Source organism: Pholis gunnellus, assembly GCF_910591455.1.
Source record: "Pholis gunnellus genome assembly, chromosome: 6".
Lineage (NCBI taxonomy): Eukaryota > Metazoa > Chordata > Actinopteri > Perciformes > Pholidae > Pholis > Pholis gunnellus.
In genome coordinates, this window is record NC_136532.1 from 4,366,479 (window position 1) to 4,388,799 (window position 22,321).

A 22,321-nucleotide genomic window follows, 5' to 3' on the forward strand; every position below is an offset into this window, starting at 1 on the left:
AAGATTCAATGTCCGTAATATTAATCTTGATATCCTTAAAATTTGCAAAATATTGTTGTTTGCCGTTCCGTTCAGTAGGCTTCTGGGAAAGCTCCCCAAAGATGAAGTATTTGGGTTTTGTTTTAAAGTTGAGGCTTTATTGGGTGAGCCGTACAGTATGCTGACCTCCTGTTAGGTCCTATTACATATCTCGCAGAATGTAAAAAAAAGTTATTGTTCATTAAGAATCCTATAATAGCTGTAAAAAAAAGGGTGGAAACAAAAAAAAACTGTACCGTATTTGTCATGCGAGGCCATGAAATCTTTTACGTAGATGTATCACTTGAAACAAAAGAATAAAATTCAAATACAGTTTTATTTGACTCGTCTTGGATGTCTTATTATTTTACCTCCTGGTTCTCTATATGATTTTCAGAGTGTTACTATAGCAGCAAACCACTGTGTGTGTGTGTGTGTGTGTGTGTGTGTGTGTGTGTGTGTGTGTGTGTGTGTGTGTGTGTGTGTGTGTGTGTGTGTGTGTGTGTGTGTGTGTGTGTGTGTGTGTGTGTGTGTGTGTGTGTGTGTGTGTGTGTGGCCGGCGTGTTAGCGCTTGTGCCCAACTGGCTAGCTCGCGGTCGCCGCTCTGCACTCATACGGCGAGGATAATGTCGCGTTCCGTCGTTGCAGAGGCGTAGTGTTAGGTTCAGAACTGTGGAAGGCCGCATGTTGAAAAGAAGCCCCCCCCCCCCTTTGCTCCCATTCTGATGGAGGACATGAATCGGCAGGTCCAGATCAAAATCACAAGATATTTAATAACCAACAGAAGCCAAAACAACTGCAAACTGAAGTACACCATGAATGATAAAACAAACATAATATTCCATAAATGTGAGACCCCGTTCAGGCCACCCAGCAAACTGGTGTGTTCACTGGATGGCCCCAAGGAAGTCTGCCTCTCTCCTGGGATTCACAGCTCTTTGTCCCCCCAAAGTTACATCCCTGAGCCCATCGATCAGCTTGATGACCTCTGATGATGAAATTACTTCTTGGTCTAAACTCTTACAAGTAAACACACTGTAACATATAATATCCATGCTAGGAGCGCTTTAAAACTTAAATCCCTCACAGTAGCGCCCGCCTTCCGGTTTCCCCCTCGGGTAAAACACTGTTAGCGCTGTCAGTGCTGTTGCCCTCGTTTGCACTGTTAGCGCTCTTAGCACCGTTAGCTGTGAGCCGCCTGCTCAGCTGCCGCCACGTTGAGAGCTGTGTGGAATCTCAAGATTTGCTCCGAATCTTGTATTTAGCTCTTTTTAAGCTGCATCAGATCATTTTGAACTTTAGCGCCTCAAAATAAAGGTCTCTGAATTTTGATTGCCTCTTTATAAAGGTGCTGCAGGTGCTGAGTCCTAAAACCCAGAAATGATTTAGCATTTTTTGCACTTCCAGGCTCTAGTTTTTTAAAATCAGTTTTTGGTTAAATGACTGAACCTGTGTTTGCCACAGAACAGATTTTCTACAAAAATCCAAAATCCAATAGAGAAGTCCCATTGGCGTTTTGTTGAGGGAACCAGTGGGAGCTAACTTCCAGGGTTGACCTACAGCAATACATCATTACTGAAGTCAGTGTCGTGTTGGTTGTTCCGCTGCTCCCAAGAGGACAAAGCATGAACAAAAAACAATCGATGCAGCTTTAAGACGTGTTCTCTCAAAACAAAGCTTTAACATTTTGTTTTTTTGCACACAATGCACTTGTACAAAATAAGGTTTATTCTCCATCATTAATTTACATGAAGCTTGTTTGTTTTATCATAGACATTCTTGCTTGGAGCTGCCCAGTGCAACTCCGAGGATAGTCGGGGTTAATGCCTTGCTCGAGAGCTGTTAAAGCAGAGGAGTGATATTCAGTCAAAGGCCTTACAACATCAACATTATACCGCCTGGGTTACGGCGTTCTTTAGCACAGCACAGGAACATGGTGTTTTCACATAATATATACAGTAATCGTCACGGTAACTCAAATCTAACCATTAACTAGTTACAAGGATTTGGTTTGTAAGAAATATTTCGGCAGCCCCTTTGAGCCATGGAAGGTTTAAAAAAATGACAATGAAAAAAACATCACCTTCAGTACTGAATTTGAAATGTAGATTTTAAGCTCACAAGATCTTTCAAACTGTCCAGCAGCAGCACTGTGACAAGTGTGCGTAGCAAAAGTCTAAACCAGATTAGCGAGGATGATAAAGTGCAACCTATACTGTTAAAAGGTTTTGGTTAAATCTCAAGCAGTGTGCCGATTGTAAATGTCCTCAAAGTACATTGTAAAAGTGGTTAAAACATGTTATTTAATTGGAAACTGTATCTTCCAACAACATTTATCGGTTCCTGTTTGGCCTTTTACTATTTTATAGTATTTTAATAAAAAAAAGCATATTACAGAACAGCAGGATGAATGCAGTCCTCACAATCACTGTTTGAGTGAGTATTTTAACAGACTACTAACAGAATACTGTTCAACAGTCAAATCCAGTCAGTATTCTTTGCTGTTATTGTGACAAAATAACACACCATGTATAAAACGATATGGCTCACATTCAGGGCCGGAGCTGTTTCTAGTTGCACTAACCAAAAGTGTCTTAAGTTCATCCCTGTAATGAGAACAATTTAAAGTCCAGTTTGTCCGTCCTACACACTCCTGCAGAGGGAACGGCCATGACAGCACGCCTTTGATAAAAACTTGTCTGGATTACCAGCAGCCTCTTGTTGGGGGCTCATGGACAAAGCTGCGTCTCCTCTGGTTTACTAGTAGGTGGCCCTGTGTCGGACATCAGACCCTTGGTGAAGGTACCGGCCTCAGAGCCTATAGAGGACAAACCACAAAGAAATGCCTTAATTGACTAAACTGTGAGGGATGGTTGACATTTTCTGTTGAAACACCTTTATTCACTTTCCTGCCGAGAGTTAGATGAGAAGATCGACACCACTGACATGTTTGTACGCTGAATAAGAAGCTTCAGCCAGTTAGCTTAGCTTAGCATAGCACAAAGACTGGAAGTAGGGGGAAACGGCAATCCTTGCTGTGTCTGAAGGTAACAAAATCTGCCTAACGACACCTCTAAAGCTCACTAATTAACACACATTGTTTGTTAGAAGAGAAGGCCTTGAAGGCCCCGACGGCCCACCACTGGCTAATATGGATCCAATGTCTCTTCCACACAGCGAGACTTACAGCTTATTAATTCAACACTGGTGTTGGATCGGTGCTCGGTATCGGCCGATACCCAGGTTTTGGTATCGGGACTGAAAAAGTTGGATCGGTGCATCCCTTCTGACCACTCATGTGTTCATTGGACATTGGTCATTCAATCAGATTTTGGCGACAGGAGAAACCCAAAACTTCTGATCTAGCCAGTGCTTTTCTTCTGTGGCTCACATGAAGGAACACATGGCATCCCAGTGGGCCCCAATTGGAAAGGCATTGTTTTTAGTGGATTAAACGATTGTAGGAAGGACCAGTGAAGGAGTTTGTTCGACCGGTTACCTGGCGTGCAGCCGTGTAGTTCTGGCCCGGGGGTTTCGGTCTGTTCCCTGCTGGAGGCGGTGGAGGTGGAGCTCCTTTGGGGTGGCGAGCGGAGCTGTCCACTGCTGGCTGCTTCCTCTGGGTGAGTGCCCTAGTTTAGAATGACAGATTTAATGTGCTTTGCAGAGGTGAGTTTACAGTGTCGTGGAACTATAATATGGTGGGGATTACTTACGTTGGCAACACTGGACTTTGCCGCCTTTTCCAGATGATTCCTACCACACCAGCAATGGCACCTAAAGCCACTAGTATAACCGTCACCACGATGGCAGCGATTGCTCCTGGAATAGAAATCAGGTTTCGTTTGGGTTCGTTGTGCAGAACACTTTCTACACTGTCTTGCATTTTCAACAACTGCAGCTGAGTCTTACCAGATGAAAGAGATCTAAAAGTTCCGTCCTTGGAATCGCAGTGAGGAGGCGCCCAACCGGGCTCACACTGACACTCACTTCTGTGATTGCACACCTGAATGACCACAAAGGAAATCCCGCCGTTATCACATGTTGTGTTTCATGGCGGCAGCAGCAGCAGCAGCAGCCCTGTTATGGCACCAAACTAACCAGCAGTCTGGCTCATCTCAAATGATTATTAACTCTTTTTTCAAATTTGACTTTACCCATACCCAACCTTATTCATCTATCTTTTTTTTATTCTTTTATTTTTTACTTTTTTTTATTTACAATTATTACAAACACAAAACATATAACACCCAGTACCATGAATATATATTTACCATATATATATTATTTTGTATCTGCAAGTGTGTGCCTGATTTGATTCCTGAAACATTCTTTTTTTCAGTTAAATTCAGTAATCCTCCACAATGTGCACCTTCCTACAGGATCCACATATTTAAATCAAGGATTGAAGCTCATTGGGTGAGACAAACGTTCACACCTTTGATCTACTTTAGCAGTTGTACACGATGCCTGTATGTACACAAAATAGCTGTATCTTATTTTTTTCCAATTTTCTATTTATATTCGTGCTGATGTGTTTTATAATTGTAGGGTTTATCTTTTTTTTGTTTTGTTTAAGACCTTTTGGGTTTTTAACACTTTAAAGTATTATTTTTGATACCTAAATAACATAAAAGATTCAGACCAGTGTCGGCATACTTACAGCATGGCCTGGGCATTTGGCTGAACAGTTTACATTTCTGTACGCTGTCTCCAGCTCCACACACTCGTTCTGGCTGCACACCTTGAAAAAAAACAAGCAAGTCATCGGCAAAGAGTCGCTTACTTTGACAAACGTTGTAGATGTGTGTGGACGTGTTGAGGGGATTTCTCTCGTTTGATCGTGGTGCATTCATAGAATGAATGAAATCCTTTTTCTTTTTTAATACAACATTTAAAAAACAGCCTATTACCTTTCCATCCCCACAACTAGTCCCAGTGTCCACCTGGCCGTAGTCTTTGGTGTAGTCCCCAAAGAAAGCTCCCTTGCAGTCTCCGACCCTCACCATGCGGCCGTAGTTGGGGCTGGCATTACCGCCGTGGCAGAAGAGCTTCCCGCAAAACACGTCTCTGCAATGGAAGAGAGGGTCAAAAATATGCTCTCCCGTTCACTTCGGGGCCAAATCTGACTCTGCAAAACAAAGGAAACGTCAAAGAAAACATTTAGCCCACCACAGATGAGTCTGGGCCCATTGCAGGGGGAGTAGGCCTATCCCGCCCAACGTTTTGCTAAAAACTCACCCTTGCTGGCAGGGCATGTACACGTCGTTTGAGGGACGCGTGCAGAAGGCGTAGTAGGTTGCTCTGGTGTTGTGTTGATAGCAGCCTGGACGGGCCTCTATGGCACCTGAGGACAGGAGAGGATACCATGTATGTCTTTAGGTATGATAGTTCTAAATAGTTAACCCATTCAAATATGATCTCTTTTCCTTCACAAAGTAGGGTTGTATAAAGGGACACAACAACACTAACGAACAGGACACTCACTTGGTCCATACATTTTGACACACTGGTCTGGCCTCTGTGGACACTGGCCATTGTAGCAGTATCCCCGGTCTCCGTCGCACCGGAGGCCGTTCACGGCGAAGACGTCCTCGGGACAGGTGGCGCTCCCTCCGTCACAGTACTCGGCCAGGTCGCAGTCGTCCCGCTTCCAGCGGCACTCCGTGGTACGAGGCGAGACCTGCGTGGAGGCGGGAGAGTCGCAGTACACTCGGTCAGATTACATATTGTGTTATTGTATCAGCCCCCTGCTCGAAAGTAATATGAACAGACAATATCTCTGCAACTGCAAGGTCTAGTTGAATAATACAACGGGGTATATGTGAATGAAGATGGAACACAACGAAAATGAAAGATGTCATTTTGGCCGAACAGAACTGTACATTTTTAGAGCAAATATCCCTTCGGAAGGATGCAGTTGCAGCCCAAAACCTCTGGCAAACCATATCCGACATCTGGAATGATGTGAATAAAGTGAAGCAAAGCGAAGTTGGAAAGGTTGTCGTGTTTTAAGATCTGTGCCATCAGAACTGTTCTTCAGTAACTGTAAATGTCATTTAATTTCACTTACGTGTCACTATAGGTATTTATTCCATCTAAATAATAAACTGATGGATTTTTCAAAACAAAGCCAAAAACAATCGGACCTCTATTTGTGTTATTTTTTTTAAAACCATAACCCTATGTGGACAGTGAATGCATGTAGTACCACTATTCATCCACTAGATGGAGACATAGACCACGTTTCTACATGCAAGGCTGAGGACAGGAAGCCCAATGCCTGAAGAAGGCCGTGTGCAAAACACTCCTCCGTGCCCTGCAAATGAATACAGACAGCTGGAATCGACCCAAAAATGATCCAGAGGCGCTGGACGAGTCGTCACCGGCGTTGATATGCCCTTGGACACAACATTTGGTCAGAAAACAGCAAAGGTAAGACGTCATCTATGGTTATGATCACGTCAAGTAAAGTAAAAGTTTCTTTTTTTTTTTTTATCTTTGGCTGCTAGTTCAGTGACACGGCTTCTACTGTTGGAGTCTCAGCTTTCATAGTGACGTTTGTGCAGGTAGCAATAAGTAGCAATATTTGCTAGCACCACTATGTGCGCATGCACAGTTAGCATATTTTTGCTTCGCGCTCAGTTAGTTGCCTGGTGTTTCGTTAAGGTACCAAGTACCACCATGTAAAGCATGTGGAAGGAAAATGTATGTGTGTCTTAAAATGTATCAACATATAGTCATATCCATAATCTGGTATAGGTTTTTATCGTTGTCATGTGTTATTCAGATCACTGAGGCAGAGTATATGTGCCCTTTTGGTAGCCTCAACCTTTTGACCTTTAAAGCACAGGTAAAGAAAAGTTCCCTCTTTTTAGAGACTATGTCTCAATTGTGTGCATGGGAAACAGGATGCCGAGCCAGGTGGTAAAAGAAAGGTTGTCAGACAACAACTAGTGCATCGTCCACTGATGGCGGGTGTAGAGGACACCAGGAAATAAGTAAAACAACCAAGGGATCCGTTGGGAGACGGGAACCCGAGGCTTGCAGCCTGTTCTCATGTACAACTCATCACTAAAGGTTAAATAAGAATGTTTGTAATAAGGCTTTATGGCCAACCGAGTGATGTTTGGTTTTAGCGGGTAATCACGGAGACCAGGTGGTGGATCGGTAGAGGGCGAGGAGCAGATGTGTGTGTGAGAGTACGATTTCTAACGGGTGGGAAACAGGAGCAGCTCACAGTGACTGCTGGTGTGTCATCAGAGGAAGACGGTTGGGTTAGCTTAGTTGTTGGCTGGCATTGTCAGTTTAATGTGATTTCTTAGGTTTGACAAGTGATCATTTAGATTTTTCACTCTCAAGGTTGTATTTTTCTATTTGATGAAAAGCTGTGATCATATTTGTTGGTCTTTCTTCTCTCTGATTAAATCAAACAGCTGGTGGTGCATGTCTTTTTAGGACTCTAGAGACAGGGAGACAGGAACCCCGAGGGGGGTCTCTCGGGACCGACAGGTTACCAGACCTGGGACAGAGTGATGTACATTTCTATTGTGGAGTCAGCTGATCCAGGAACAACTCGGTTTGCTTGTAGTCTGTGTGATGCAAATAAACCTACATCCAGTCTGTCTCGTGTTCTGTGGGTGTTCGCTGCTGAGTTCCTGATAGTGAGATCCGGTGGTGTCTCACCATTAGTCAGATAGCTAAAGGTTATTAAGTCAGCAGTTAGGTATTAAGTTTGAACAATAAGTCATATAATCAACGCAGCTTCTCATCACAAATCAACCTACAAGCACCATGATCACCATTCATACACTGAGGAGTGGCCTCAGTGTATGAATGGTGCCAATGAGTAACCATGACATTCTCTCTGTTATGTTCACCAGTTGGTCTCTTATTGTGTGTGTCTGCTGTTTGCTGCTGAGCAGATAGTGTTTAGTGGGTCGGCCTCATCAACTCTGTGACAGCAGTGAGACTGAACGCTGGACAGCTGAGCAGTGAGCTGAACATAAAGGAGCTGCAGCTTCAGGTGATGATACGAGTGGCTTCTTTCACATTGTAATATTGTTTTTTTTATTTATTTTTGCACAAAGTACCGTGTTAAAAGATATATAAAAAAAATTCCTCTGGACCAAGATTGGCTTCAAACCGTTTGTTGTGTCTGAAAATCATCTCACATGTACACTAGAGTTGTAACAGTGTCAGATTTTCATGGTAACTATCTCAGAAATGATCACTTATTAAAGTAACAACTAAATAAAAAAATAACATGTGAGCTTTTAAAAGAATGTGAGACTGTATTTCTTACGTAATGTAAGAAATGCAGTACTCCAGTAATACCTTAAATTACCACTAGAGGGCTGTAGCAGATCAAACAATAAGAAGATTTGCAACGGGTACAGCAGAATTTGTTGGTACACATTGACTCACCTTACAGTCCTCACAGCACTCGCCCTCGGCACACTGAGACCCCTCCTTCAGGGTGCAGGAGGTGGCGTTGCAGCAGGGGTTAGTGCACTCCTGTGGGGGGCGACACAGAAAGCATTAGGCTGTATGCCTAATGCATCCTTCTATTCATCGTCTTGTGTTTCGCCTCCTTGTGTCATGTTCCCATCAGGAATGCTCCTGTACTTTTAGAGTTACTTTGAGTTGCATGTGTTTTCTTTTAAAAAATGAAATCTCTATATATATTTTGGCGTTGAACATGCGCGAGCCTCCCGCCCCCTCATTAGGACCTCCATGAACACGGCGGAGATTTGGCAGAAACTGTGACAGAACTTCAACTAAGTCGACCCTTTCTGAGAACGAGCCATTGTTTTCATCGTCCTATGATACTTGGAAATGCTCTCGTGGTATTTCTTTATTACTTGATTTAGATTATCAGAAGAGAATGTTGTATTGCACCATAATGGTACGTAATAAAAACATATAATATAAGGTATGGGCTGTGATTCATGACTAAAAACGTCATACATCTTTACATACAAAATAAAAACATTCTATTGTAGTTTGACTTTTGTCCTTCTATCAATTACAGGGTAGGAATCTTCAGCAACAAGGCACTCTTGCAGCATCCCGCCTTTTTCTCTTTTTTGGGTGGGGATGGGGATGGGGATGGGGGGGGGGGGGGGGGGGGGATGGGGATGGGGGGGGGTTAGAGTTGGGGGGCGAGGAGGAACTAAGCACATTCAGAGCTTGAGCTTGTTGTGCCTCTGCCGAATACCAGGAGAAGCTAAATCAGGTCTGAACACATTCTCGGGCTCCTTGGAATGAATCAGTGAAAATTACAAGTTGTTTAACCTTGAGGCTTTTCCATGTTTCTGACATCTGAAATTAGGGTTTATAAACTGTGGCTGTTCATTGTAAATATTCAAATGAATTCAATTTAACTTTACTGTCAATATACTAATGTACAACAGAACACAACCTTGTAATTTCAAGATAGCGCAAATAGCTAAAAAATTATAAAAGTACATAATTTAAAAACTTCACTGTAGTGAGCAGTTAGGAGGCTATGAGGTCTGAATAACAGCCTTTAATGAACAAGCTGCTACTTAATGTGCAACCCAAACATCTTCAAAAGAGTTTAAAGAAAATAAGATTGACTGCAATTTTCAAATGTGTTGGTGCATGTCAAACAGCCTCGTTCTCTTAATAATAATCATAATACCTTTGGGCAAAATAACAAACTTAAAGAGACAAGATCAGACAAAGGGAACAAGGTGTTGAGGCTCACTGTCGGGAAAAACAGAAGCCTTGAGGCAGACACTCACCGACGCTGTTTATCATCAGTGCAGGGAATGCAATTCACTTGTCATGCTGTCAGATGCTACATTGTAACATCGTCGGTATCATTTCCAAACCATAATAATACCGAGGGGCAGCAACAAGGCTTGTTAATGACTGAGAGACATAGGGGAGAATTAAATTAGTTTTGAATGAAGTTCATTTACCCCCACACTGCCACAGTCACACTGTTCTCCTCGCTCCAAAAATCCGTTCCCGCAGACTGAAGGAGCCTCCAGGGTTCTGTAGTCCGGTTTCTCCAGGATGCAGTCGGGGCTGCGGCCTAGCAGGTATTTCTCGTAGTCGTTGCTGCTGCAGCTGCTGAAAGACCGAGGGACATTCCAGCTGTGGAAGAAAAACAACAACTTTTACTGCCTTAAGTCCAAAGTCACATTCTTTGAAATACAATAAGACAAATAAAGTTTTTTATTTTTTATAATGCACCTTGACTCCTTTTAGCCTTTCAACAAAGCTGCCAAGAAACGGTTTTGGAGTGAATCCACCTGTTCTTATTGGTCTTTTTCACAGGAGACATTGTGACTTGTCAGCAGGAAAAGCACACAATGTAAGTTCCGTTCTGTTAAGCTCCGTTGTTAAAATGTCCCACTAAACCATGACAGTGAGACAGGCAGTCAGAAAGAGCAATATGAGGACCATGAAACATTCTATTACCTTCTCACTCGTAAGCACGCACAGCGAGCGATGCAGCATTGTGTCCACCTCTCTATAATTATCTCAGTCCTTAGTCAGAAGTCAATATCTATTTTTATAAGATTGTTTCCAAAATTCACGTTTTTTTATCTAACTAAATATTTTGTTTTAATCCATATTTGTTGGCGTTTAGCCTTTCAAAATATCATTTTCATTCTATCCATTCTTCTTTCTTGTCAAAACTTGGCAATACCCACAATGCAACTGAACCAACAACCGTTCGGTCGAGTTCAGCTAACGCTAGCCTCACCCAGGGATGAGAACCGGGCTACAGAGGTCTGGAAAACCTTCTTTCTAACTCAACTTCCTGTTATTTTTCCTTCTTCTAACTTGTAATCACAGACCCACCCGATGCTGACAATTCACATTTCAAACAGCTCTCTCTGGAGCCACAAAAGGGCTTCACACAACTTTTTTCACATGTGCAAGATGGCGCCGTGCCAGCGGCTGCCTGTTGCAGCCTGTGCATGTGTGTTGTAATTTTTCGTCTTTTTTCCACTTTTTCTTCTCTTCTTAAGTTATTTTTCCTTCACGTTTAGTTTAACTTATGGTCAGACAACGGACCGTAACTTTTTCTCAACTTTTCTCGTGGCTTTTCTGTTACTTTTCTCCCTCTTTGTAATGGAGAGCCTCACACAATGGCCATTGTCTATTCCCGCGATCAGCTGATTGCGCTGAGCAAACCGCGGCTGCTGCCCGGCGCCAGGCCTGAGATCCCGGCAGAGCTACGGAGAAGAAGCCGCGGCTGCAGGTCGGGCGCTAAGTGGAGGGTGAAGAGGAGGAAATATAAACCTTCGGTACCGGCGATTATAACGGGAAACGTGAAGTCTTTGGCGAATAAGACAGACGAACTCGGCGCGCTGGTAAAGACCGAGAGGCACTTTCCCGAGTGTAGCGTCATGTGTTTCACGGAGACATGGCTGCATGCGGATTTTCCGGATCACAGTACGTCGCTTTCCGGGTTCAGGACTGTTCGGGCGGACAGAGACGTTATACAGAGCGGTAAGAAGAGAGGTGGTGGGATTGCAGTGTATGTGAACGAGAGGCGGTGCAATCCTGATCACGTGTGTGTGAAGAAACGCTTCCGTGGATATGCGTCCATATTATTTGCAGAGGGAGTTCACGTCCGCCATTGTTGTCGCTGTGTACGTCCCTCCATCAGCTGACGCAGAGAAAGCAGTGGACACCATCCACTCCACTGTGTCTGGACTGCAGAGTCAACATCCTGGTGCGTTTTTGGCAATTACGGGAGACTTTAACCACACCACTCTGGATAAAGCTCTGCCAACTTTCCACCAGTATGTTGACTGCCCCACACGGAACAATACAACTCTGGACCTACTGTATGCAAATGCAAAGGATGCGTACAGTGCTACTGCCCTACTCCCGCTTGGCAGGTCCGATCACAGCCTGATCCTGTTGACACCCAGGTATGTTCCTCTGGTGCAGAGGCTGCCTGTGATCACCAGGTCTGTGAGGAGGTGGTCTCAGGAGGCTAATGACGCCCTTAGGACTGCTTTGAGTCTACGGATTGGGATGTTCTGTGTGGACCACATGGGGAGGACATCAACAACATGACTGAGTGTATCACTGAATACATTAAATTCTGTGAACAAACCGCCATACCATCCCGGACTGTGCGCTGCTTCCCCAACAATAAGCTATGGATCACCATGGAAAGCTCTTCTTAACAAGAAGGCAGCTTTCAGATCTGGGGACAGGGAGGAGCTCAGGACAGTCCAGCGCGACCTGAAGGTGAAGCTCAGGGAGTGCAAGGACTCCTACAGGAGGAAGCTGCAGACCAAACTCCAGCAGAACAACGTGAGGGAGGTGTGGACGGGGCTGAAGCAGATAACTGGCTTCAAGGTTGAAGGGAGACAACCAGGGGGCTCCCTGGAGAGGGCCAACGAGCTAAACTCTTCAATAGGTTTAGCTCACAGCCCTCATCTGTCTCCTCCACACACCACACCTCCCAAACACCTCCCCCTCTGTCCCCCCTGGTGAGCTGCATGGACACAGAGCCTTCCACTTCAAAGGGCTCTTCCACCACCGACACTATGACCCCCCGTCCTCTGTGACGACTGGCCAGGTTAGGAGACAGCTGGAGAGACTCCACCAAGGCAAGGCTGCAAGACCTGATGGCATCAGCCCCAGGGTCCTGAAGACCTGCGCCATCCAGCTGTCTGATGTCCTGCAACACCTCTACACCCTGAGCCTGAAGCAGGAGGAAGTCCCGGTGCTGTGGAAGACGTCGTGCCTGGTTCCTGTACCTAAGAAGACGACACCATTTGGCCTCAATGACTACCGACCAGTTGCCCTCACATCTCATGTGATGAAGGTGCTGGAGAGGCTGGTCTTGGCCCACCTCCGACCGCAGGTGAAATCATCACTGGACTCTCTGCAGTTTGCACACCAGCCTCATGTGGGAGTGGACGATGACATCACCTACCTGCTGCAACGAGCTCAGTCGCACCTGGATGAACCGGTGGCTCTGTGAGAATCACTTTCTTTGACTTCAGTGCATTCAACACCATCCAACCACTGCTGCTGAGTGAGAAGCTGCGGGTGGTGGTGGTGGTGAGGGTTAACGTGTCTCCAGGATCACTGACTACCTCACGGGCAGACCACAGGTTGTCCGACTGGGCCGTGTGCTGTCTGATACGGTGGTCAGTGGTACTGGAGCTCTACAGGGAACTGTTCTGTCTCCCCTCTTGTTCACCTTGTACACCACTGACTTCCAGGACAACTCGTGGTCATGCCATCTGCAGAAGTTCTCTGATGACTCTGCAGTGGTCGGGTGTTTAAGGGACGGATGGGAGGAGGAGTACAGGGCAGTAGTGGAGGACTTTGTGGAGTGGGCCGGTAGAAATCACCTGCTGCTGAACGTGGCCAAGACCAGAGAGATGGTGGACTTCAGGAGGAAGACGACGGCTCCACAACCGCTGAGAGTTCTGGGAGAGGAGGTGGACATGGTGGAGGAGTACAAGTTCCTGGTGTCTCATCGACAACAGACTGAACTGGAAGACCAACATCAACGCTGTGTACAAGAAGAGGATGAGTCGACTCTTTTTCTTGAGGAAACTTCGATCCTTCAACGTGTGCAGCAAGATGTTGGAGATGTTCTACCAGTCTGTTGTGTCCAGTGCACTGTACTTCTCCGTAGTCTGCTGGGGAGCAGCATTGGAGCTAGAGACACCAACAGACTTAACAAACTGGTTCAGAAGGCTCCATCATTGGCTGAAAACAAGACCGTCTGGAACAGGTGGTGGAGAGGAGGACTCTGAAGAAACTATTCTCCATATTGGATAACCTGGACCACCCTCTGCACCACCTACTGCAGGGACAGACTGATCCAGCTCCGCTGTCACAAGGACCGATACAGGAGAACCTTCCTGCCCTCTGCTATAACACTGTTTAATAAATGACCTCTGGTCAGATCATCCTCCTTCACATGACTACAACAACGCTACACGGTTGTTGCTTGTTGTTGGTGATCCTTGCACTACTGTCCAGTTTGTTTAGTTTACCTAGTTGTTCATTTAATACCATTCTAATTCAATGTATATACTGTGCATATTTTGCATTTTTATTCTATTTTATCTTATTTTTTATTATTCTATTCCTTCAAATTCAATATCTGCTCTGTTATTTGATTGTACTGTATATATTGTGCATTTCCATACGTAATATTTTATTTTGCTCTGTAAATTGCTGCGGCTACAAACTAATTTCCCCCTGGGGATGAATAAAGTTTCTATCTATCTATCTATCTATCTATCCATCTATCCATCTATCCATCTATCCATCCATCTATCCATCTATCCATCTATCCATCTATCCATCTATCTATGTGCAGTAGTGCTCCCTGTACATGGACTTTGACGAGTTAAATCTGTGGGGTAGATTTAAGATTGTATGAAACTTCTGTAATTTGCTCTTTTTTTTTGGACTCTTTTCTGTTTTTTCAACAACTTGTCTTACCTGAGTGATGCAGCCATGATGCAGCTATCACCAGAACAAGCACAGCTGCTGGAGTCGTCATGGTTCATGCCCAGGTTATGGCCCATCTCATGAGCCAGGGTTGCCCCCACTGCGATGGACCGGTCATTGTGATCCTGAGAGATGGAACTCTTTAACTTTAGTCCCTTTTATTAGCATTTCACATTTGTTTAAAGCAAACAAGACACAATATCTGTTTCCTCAATCTGCTGTGTTTTTTTTTGACCACAGTAATGTTGCCATGACAGAGTCTGTGTGCTGCACCACAGTTGAAGAATTTCAAAATCACTATTCCTCTTTATGTTAACAGATGTTAACAGAAGTTCCGATTGTTGGTAACTTATTGATGATAGTGGCCAACTTGGTTGACAAATTAATGTCATAATGAACACAAATGAAACAATTTTGATTGTGTACTGATGTTAATTTAATAAAATATGAGTTATATACACTGACTACACAGACGCAGAATTGTGTACTTATTGGGAATTTGTCTACCTCAGATTTTGTTACTCATAAACAAACAACTAGTGGCTCTGTGAGGCTGTACTTTAGTCCAGGCATTTTACCTAAATGTGGGTCAACCTCGCACAAATTGCAACAAAAACAAAATTAAAGGATTTTGTTTCCTCAGTATGTTATGAATGAGAAAACAAAAAGGCCAAAGGAAAGAAACGCAGTTTTAACCAGAGGACAAAAAAACATTCAGTTTATCAGTGATGGGATTTTATTGTGATCACATCATTGTTCTACCTATTCTACCGAGATCTGGTTGGTCTTATTTTAACCAGTGTTATGTTGCAGTTCAGATCAAATGTTTTTCTTGAGGGACAGTCCATCTCTGACTGTAACTCTTTAAATTAGGAACTCATTTTCACTAGTGCGAGTAGTAGCCCAGCAACCAAATAGCAGAACTAACTTTTAACTAACTAACTGTTTCTCAGGAACACCTTACCTGTGTTACTCCAACAGAGTGACCCGAGCAAATAGTCCCAATGTAAGCCAATCCCACGGTTGGTCCTTCAAAGTCGATACCACTGAAAGACAAGTAATGGTTTGGTTATGAAGTGACTCGCCATGTCAACATGAACTAAATTGGCAACATGTGGTTTGTTTTGCGGTGACAAAATAAGCAAGTATTCTAGTATTTTAAAGACTCGGTTCCAAAATGTTTGTTTGTTTGTGGGGAGGAGAGTTAATGTGACGTCAACGGCTTGGTTGGCACTTCCTGGAAGCCAAAGGAAACTTTCATATACGTGTTTGTTCAGCTTATCAGGATCACACGCCTCTTCCTCTTGATTGGAGTTACACAGAATATTGTTTAAGGTAATGCTACCTGGAGGAATTTGTGTGCGACATAATACAGGCTTTCTCTGTATTTAATACATGCAAACATTATCTGTGACACCACATCTAATGCAAAAAGCCAATCGTGGTCCAATGTGCAAAGATAAGCAAGTTCTACAAGCAAGTTCTACAAGCCTGATGTGGAAACTTCCGGTGCATGGAGCTCATTGTACATCAAGAACGGAGACCAAAGTGGTGAAACTTGTGAAACATGGCTGGTTGTGCACTTTAAAGAGGAAAGACAGAAATCTCACCCTTCTATTTTATCAAGAAATTTAAACTGAGATAGAGAATGACGGATTAATGACGGGTTAATTCTGAAGCCTGACCCCATGCTATTAATCCGAAGAGCAACAACAGTGAATGGTAGAAAAGAAAAGTGGGAGTTAATAAGTAAGCAACAGTCTTAAAAAAGTACATAGAGACGTTCTAATTAATCATTTACAAAATGTGAGACTGTTGGTTTCCACTTATAGAGACCGTTCAGACCTGATGAGGTGCGCGTTGTCATGCTTTTTCCTTTTCACCAGCTCAGAGTTCCTCCAATTCATGAAAGCGTTCAGGTTGGCCCCGGCCGGGGGGGTCACAGTGATCTTGTCCCGATCGGACCAGACCTCCAGCCCCACCAGAGCAATGAAGGTCCTCAGTGGCTTGTACACCTGCAAGCAAGCAGCACATCACTGTTGACTTTTTTCAAATAAGGAGACATAATTATCAGGAAAAGACATAAAAAACAATGTAACAAGAATAGATATTTTCTAGAGACCGAATGTCGTCATAAAAAATACCCTCAGATTGCAGCTGACAGTGGCTGTGTGTCATTTGTGTTCTGGAATTTGCCCAGAAACAGCAGAAGCACTGACTCACCATGTTGACAAAGTTGACAATTTCAAATATCCTCTTTCTCAGCCGTGTCTGATCTCGCTGCATCTTCACATACTGAAACACCACATGGTCACGTTAGAGCACGGTCACATCCTGTTTCTCAGCAGTTGGTTCATTATAAATCACCCAATGATTCATCGCTGACTTTGTCCCCAAAAATAACAACGTGTGATTCTTGTCAGACCAAAACCTGCTGAATAACTCCTGTTTAATCTGAACATTATGGTTTTCACAGTGAATTTCCATGTTGTGTATCTTACCGCACGATTATCAACAACAAGGACGAGCTCGATGTATTTCTGTTTCTGGACGATAGATATACCCTTCAGGACAAAAGAACAAAGCAGGTAAAGACAATTTAAATTCAAGTCCTGTTTTTTTAAGCTTTAAAATGATTAGATTTGTCTCATCTTGTCATTTAATTGCTGCAATGAATGAGGATTTTTCTTTGCAGGATGTTTTGACGTTACCGCTGATCTGGAGCGGCTCCGGCTTGTCGGGGGTTCGAAGTCGTCGCTCCAGCTGGTGTTAGTGACGCCGCACACCGCGGGCGTGGAGGAGTTCTCGTCGTTAAAAGTCATCACCGCGTGGTCCCCCTCCTCGCCACCAGACAGGGGCTCAATCAAGTACCTCTGGGCCGACATTCTGAAGTAACCCCTGCAACAAGATCACGCCAGTCAGTCGTTTAGGTCTACAGACGTTGCTTCGGGGCAGAAATAAATCCATTGGATGAGTCTCCCGTCAGTTAGTTGAACTAAAACCCCTTTTTTTCCATTTTGTTTTTTCTTTCGAGAGCCACTACCTGACAATCATGCTTGAACATGAACTCAAAATTGGAATACTGTTGTAACTGCTCTTTATATATCATGTACAACAAGGTCAGTTAATTAATTGGTTTCTAACTTGAGATCAAGACCCGTCCAAAGGCTCACACATTTTTTATAATCCATTAATTTTGGACATTCATGGACCTTTTTCTCAAATCATGGACATCTGAAATAAAACAAGAGGCCTCAAATACACACTGCTTTCTGTAAGGGGTCACAAGCCAAGAAGATTGGTAGACACCCGTTTAATCTTTAATCAGTTGGTAATGCGTTTCTCATGTTTTAAAGAGTGTTAATCTGAAAAGTAACTAGTAACCGTCACGTAACTGTAGTGCACTAAAAAGTGCCATATTTCCCTCTGAGATGTAGAGGAGTAGAAGTATAAAGTAGCGTGAAATGGAAATACTTCAGTAAAGTAGAAATAACTCGAAATTGGACTTGAGTATGTACTTAGTTACTTTCCACTGGTTTACATTGTTAGCATGAGGTTCACTCTGTTAGTATCCTCACTATTTGAGACGTGGGAGTGGCCGGTTTTTGGATGATTCAAGGACAACTCAACTCTACTTTCATACTTTCAAGCAAAGTCAAAGAGAGGATGGTTTGAGGGCCTCACCTGAGTCCATCACAGGTGCTGATGCTAACGGATGACTGGCTGTCATTCACAATGCTCCCGTGATAGTAGCAGTGATCCTGATGCAGACACAGGGATGATAAAAGCGTTAGCAAATAAGGAAATCCAAACTACAGTATCTGGCATTTGCTCACATGACGGCATAACTGTTAAAAGGTCTAAGAAACATTTGTGGAATTTGGTCTTAGAAGCTTAAGAACGTGGTTTAGAAAAGACATTTGCGTGTACTTTGAGGAAAGTCACATCTGATCCACGGGGAACTGAAACTCGCCGCTCAAAGGCAAAACACTTACGACGTCATCCGGAGCTGTGGTGACTTGAGTCCCGTCTTCTTGGTAGTAAGTCTCCGTGTAGTCTTTGGTGAGTAATTCGCTGACGATGAAAAGAGATCAAAATAATCAAATCCATGATTTATCTGGGTTAAAACACACCAAATGTTGATATTGAAAATAACTTGCTTGAAAAAAGAAAAAAGAGAAGTAAAACCAGGAAGTAGCCCTTAATCTTTGCTTTAAACATTGATGTTTCCCGATATTACACAGAGGCATGCCATTAGGGATGTAATAACTTACTCATTTCTTTCGAGTCGCATTTCGATGTCTCTTCCTCCCACCGTCAACGCATACTTAACGGTCTCTGGCCTGAGATGCTGCGCAAAGGAAAGGTGCATTCTTATTTTCCTGTGACTAACAGCACAACTATTACTTGACTGTGTTTGCAAGAACAGCTCAAATGTATCCTTATCATTTGAAAAACAGAAAAATGCACCTCTGTATGTCTTTTTCTAACTGAGTGAAGTCTGACGGGTCGAACAACCTCGTAGTCCTTCACCTCGTCAAAGTCGTGGCCGTGGCTCTCTGAGGAGAAACAACACACATTGTGTTACTTAGTGATAACAAAGTTTGCCATATGTCCGAACAACGCCAGTGTAAATTCACCTACGTGCAGCCCGTAGCAAAGAAACGTTTTAAAGGGACAGTGTGTATGTTTTAGTGACACCTAGTGGTTTGTGGCAGGTTGTAACCAACTAACTACCCCTGAGCTCAGCCCCTCCCCTTCCAAGCGTGTCGGAGAATACAGTACATATAACTAAATATTGTTTCTAGAGCAGCAACAGTGAAGTCATTAATATCTCACTGGAAACAAATGTCAATAAAATAAATAACATTTCTGAGTGAAATTTATAAAGAATGAAGAACACAGACATCCATAACTATCAGTCATTCCTCCTGTCCTCCTGTCCTCCTGTCCTCCTGTCCTCCTGTCCTCCTGTCCCCTGTCCTCCTGTCTTTCTGTCCCCTGTCCTCTGTCTCCTGTCCTCCTGTCCTCCTGTCTCCTGTCTCCTGTCCTCCTGTCCTCCTGTCCTCTGTCTCCTGTCCTCCTGTCTCCTGTCTCCTGTCCTCCTGTCCTCCTGTCCTCTGTCTCCTGTCCTCCTGTCCCCTGTCCTCCTGTCTTTCTGTCCCCTGTCCTCTGTCTCCTGTCCTCCTGTCTCCTGTCCCCTGTCCTCCTGTCCTCCTGTCCTCTGTCCCCTGTCCTCTGTCCTCCTGTCCTCCTGTCTCCTGTCCTCCTGTCCTCCTGTCCCCTGTCCTCCTGTCTTTCTGTCCCCTGTCCTCTGTCCCCTGTCCTCTGTCCTCCTGTCCTCCTGTCCTCCTGTCCTCTGTCCCCTGTCCTCTGTCCTCCTGTCCTCCTGTCTCCTGTCCTCCTGTCTCCTGTCCTCCTGTCCCCTGTCCTCTGTCTCCTGTCCTCCTGTCCTCCTGTCCCCTGTCCTCCTGTCTCCTGTCTTTCTGTCCTCCTGTCCCCTGTCCTCCTGTCCTCCTGTCCTCTGTCCCCTGTCCTCTGTCCTCCTGTCCTCCTGTCTCCTGTCCTCCTGTCTCCTGTCCTCCTGTCCCCTGTCCTCTGTCTCCTGTCCTCCTGTCCTCCTGTCCCCTGTCCTCCTGTCTCCTGTCCTCCTGTCCTCCTGTCCCCTGTCCTCCTGTCTCCTGTCTTTCTGTCCTCCTGTCCCCTGTCCTCTAAAAAGACTTTTGCCGATCATTCGTGCTATAATTGTGTAACCTACTGAATTAGGTTACTTTCGTCACTTTCGTTTACGTGTTCACAGATGTACTGATAAAGTATTGACGTTTTACTTGCGAATAGTTTATTGCACGTACAGTAACAAGCTTAGTTGCCGTAAACTTTTAGTATCCTTAACTTCACTTGGTTCACACTGTATCAAACTATTTCCTTTCACAAATTAGGGAAAATATCATAAAAGCAGCAAATGAGCCAATAGCTCAGGGTTTATTGTCTCAGTTTGATGCACCTCCTGTGACCCCATCTGCATACTGAATGACCCCATAAGGGCCCTGACCCTCAAGGTGAGAATATCTGCTCTCGCCCCATGGCCGATGCAGAAAACACAGAACAACAATCACACCCGCTGCTGCCCCAAAGCTATACGCCTACTTATAAAACAGAAGCTGTATGTTAGCAACAACAATTGCAGCTTTACAGACGGGATCCTTTTAGATGAAAATGAGTTGAAGTAGTTACAGTAGTTCAAAATGGGTTTGCTACAATTAGAATGTTATTTCACTGTATTTGTCCGATTAAACCAACGATATCTTTTAGTTACAACTTGCAGTGGAGTCAGCTGTCCTTTACTCGCCATGTTAAGACTGTCTGGAAGCAAATAAAAAGTCCCACTTCTTGTGTGTGTGCGTGCGTGTGTGCGTGCGTGTGTGTGTGTGTGTGTCTGTGTTCGTGTTCTCAGCAGATTTCATCAGTTCCTGATTTTGAACTTCTGGAAGTTTTCTCGTCGACATCTTCCACCTCATCGTAGCTCCTGAACCCAACACGGAGGTATTACTGGCCTGTTGCGCTGTAGGACCTGACAAGGGCGGTAGCTTTGTTGTGACTGGAAGTCTGGCCTCAAAGGTGTGTCACAACACAGTATGTGTGAAGTAATGCCCCAGTGGTTCTCTTGGCTTAGGAAGCGTTTATTAGACGGTATAGAGTGTCTACAGTGTAACGACAGCAGTCAGGGCTCATTACTTGGCAGGTCACTCTATAGGATTCCCTTTCACATGTTGCCAAAGCATTAAAGCTCCATTATCACTGATGCAGCGTTAAACTCAGTGAAAGGTATATCAAACATATCTTCAGATGGAGACAAATCATTCATTATCTTGAAACAGATGGAAGCTACATGGTGCCTTTAAGTCTTCAGAACAGTCATTTTATTTATAAAACAATATATCGTATCACTTTTAATCATGTGGTTTAAAGCTCTTCTTTTACTTTATGCCTCGGGAGCAGAGGCCCACAGGTGCTACAAATAAACAGGATCGGACAGGCTTTAGTTATTAATCAGCCCCTGGGCCGAGTGGAGGTAGCAGTATCCAATGACTCACCTGAGGGCTGGAGCGAGGCTTTCAGGATGAGGACCCACAATAGGAGTGTTCCCGTCATTGTCCCCGAGTGCAGACGGTCTCACTGTAACAGAGCAGATCGGTGCTCTGATCAGGACTTTATGCTGTGTTTACCTGCATGCTGTGTGAGGCCACACCTTCTCCCTGAACCTGTCACAGCGACTTCCTCATTGACGACAGATTCTCAACACGCTCACAACCGGCCCGAACACACCCCGGTGCTTCTCCTCAAAGAATGCAGGAAGGATACCAGCCGAGAGTACGGTGGTCAGGGCTTAGCTTGCAGGTCTCCCACGTTTGGTTGCATGACACAGTTTCACATGCAGTCTCACACACTAATATACATACTGATTTTTAAACATTCCTACCTTTTTGCTGGATCTAAATTTCAGCCGCTTCTTCTTTTTTCAGCGGCGTGTCTCATGCTGAGTTGTGGCTGACTGACTCAGCACTCCAGCCACATGGTGATTTCCACACGCACGTCAGTTGTCACTCTGCCGTCACCACATCGTAAAGTTTCACAACCTTTTTTTATTTTTGGACAAATAAAGGCATGAAGATTGAGCTCCGTCTGCAAGCGGTGTGGATGCGTCTTATCTCCTGCTCCTCTTGTGCCTCACCCACCGGACGCAGCAGAGACAGAGTGTCAGAAGACAATAAGGCCAATGTGCGCGCTCGCTCAGCGGCAGACTGGGGCCGTTTGAGGACAC

The 22,321-nt window shown here is 44.4% G+C and overlaps 1 protein-coding gene across 2 annotated transcripts; it reads right to left on the minus strand.

Annotated features, from left to right (window-relative positions):
• Window positions 1-765: 765 nt before the first annotated feature.
• LOC306697173 (zinc metalloproteinase-disintegrin-like MTP4) lies at window positions 766-22,111 on the minus strand. Of its 2 annotated transcripts, XM_079160938.1 has the most exons (22): window positions 21,980-22,111; window positions 21,594-21,675; window positions 18,970-19,058; window positions 18,774-18,850; window positions 18,495-18,573; window positions 18,184-18,260; window positions 17,211-17,397; window positions 17,001-17,063; window positions 16,723-16,794; window positions 16,345-16,514; window positions 15,464-15,545; window positions 14,491-14,624; window positions 9,966-10,143; window positions 8,443-8,532; window positions 5,503-5,698; window positions 5,257-5,362; window positions 4,929-5,085; window positions 4,679-4,759; window positions 3,928-4,021; window positions 3,732-3,837; window positions 3,518-3,647; window positions 766-2,836 (listed from the first exon to the last, which is right to left on the minus strand). In XM_079160938.1, exons 2-22 carry the CDS (start codon window positions 21,649-21,651, stop codon window positions 2,804-2,806), a joined length of 2,259 nt encoding a protein of 752 aa, XP_079017064.1. In that variant the 5' UTR covers window positions 21,652-21,675; window positions 21,980-22,111; the 3' UTR covers window positions 766-2,803. The 2 variants fall into 2 exon arrangements, with proteins under 2 accessions (XP_079017064.1, XP_079017063.1); XM_079160937.1 differs by lacking the exon at window positions 21,980-22,111 and having other exon boundaries at window positions 21,594-21,709.
• Window positions 22,112-22,321: the final 210 nt, after the last annotated feature.

Bases quoted from the DNA above. Each gene is read 5' to 3' on its own strand.
- LOC306697173 (XM_079160938.1), bottom strand. From the start codon at position 21,651: ATGACGGGAACACTCCTATTGTGGGTCCTCATCCTGAAAGCCTCGCTC. The intron at 18,574-18,773 runs GTAAGTTATTAC...TTTCATCGTCAG, and splicing joins ATGCGACTCGAAAGAAATGA to CGAATTACTCACCAAAGACT. The intron at 8,533-9,965 runs GTAAATGAACTT...CGCCCCCCACAG, and splicing joins GTGACTGTGGCAGTGTGGGG to GAGTGCACTAACCCCTGCTG.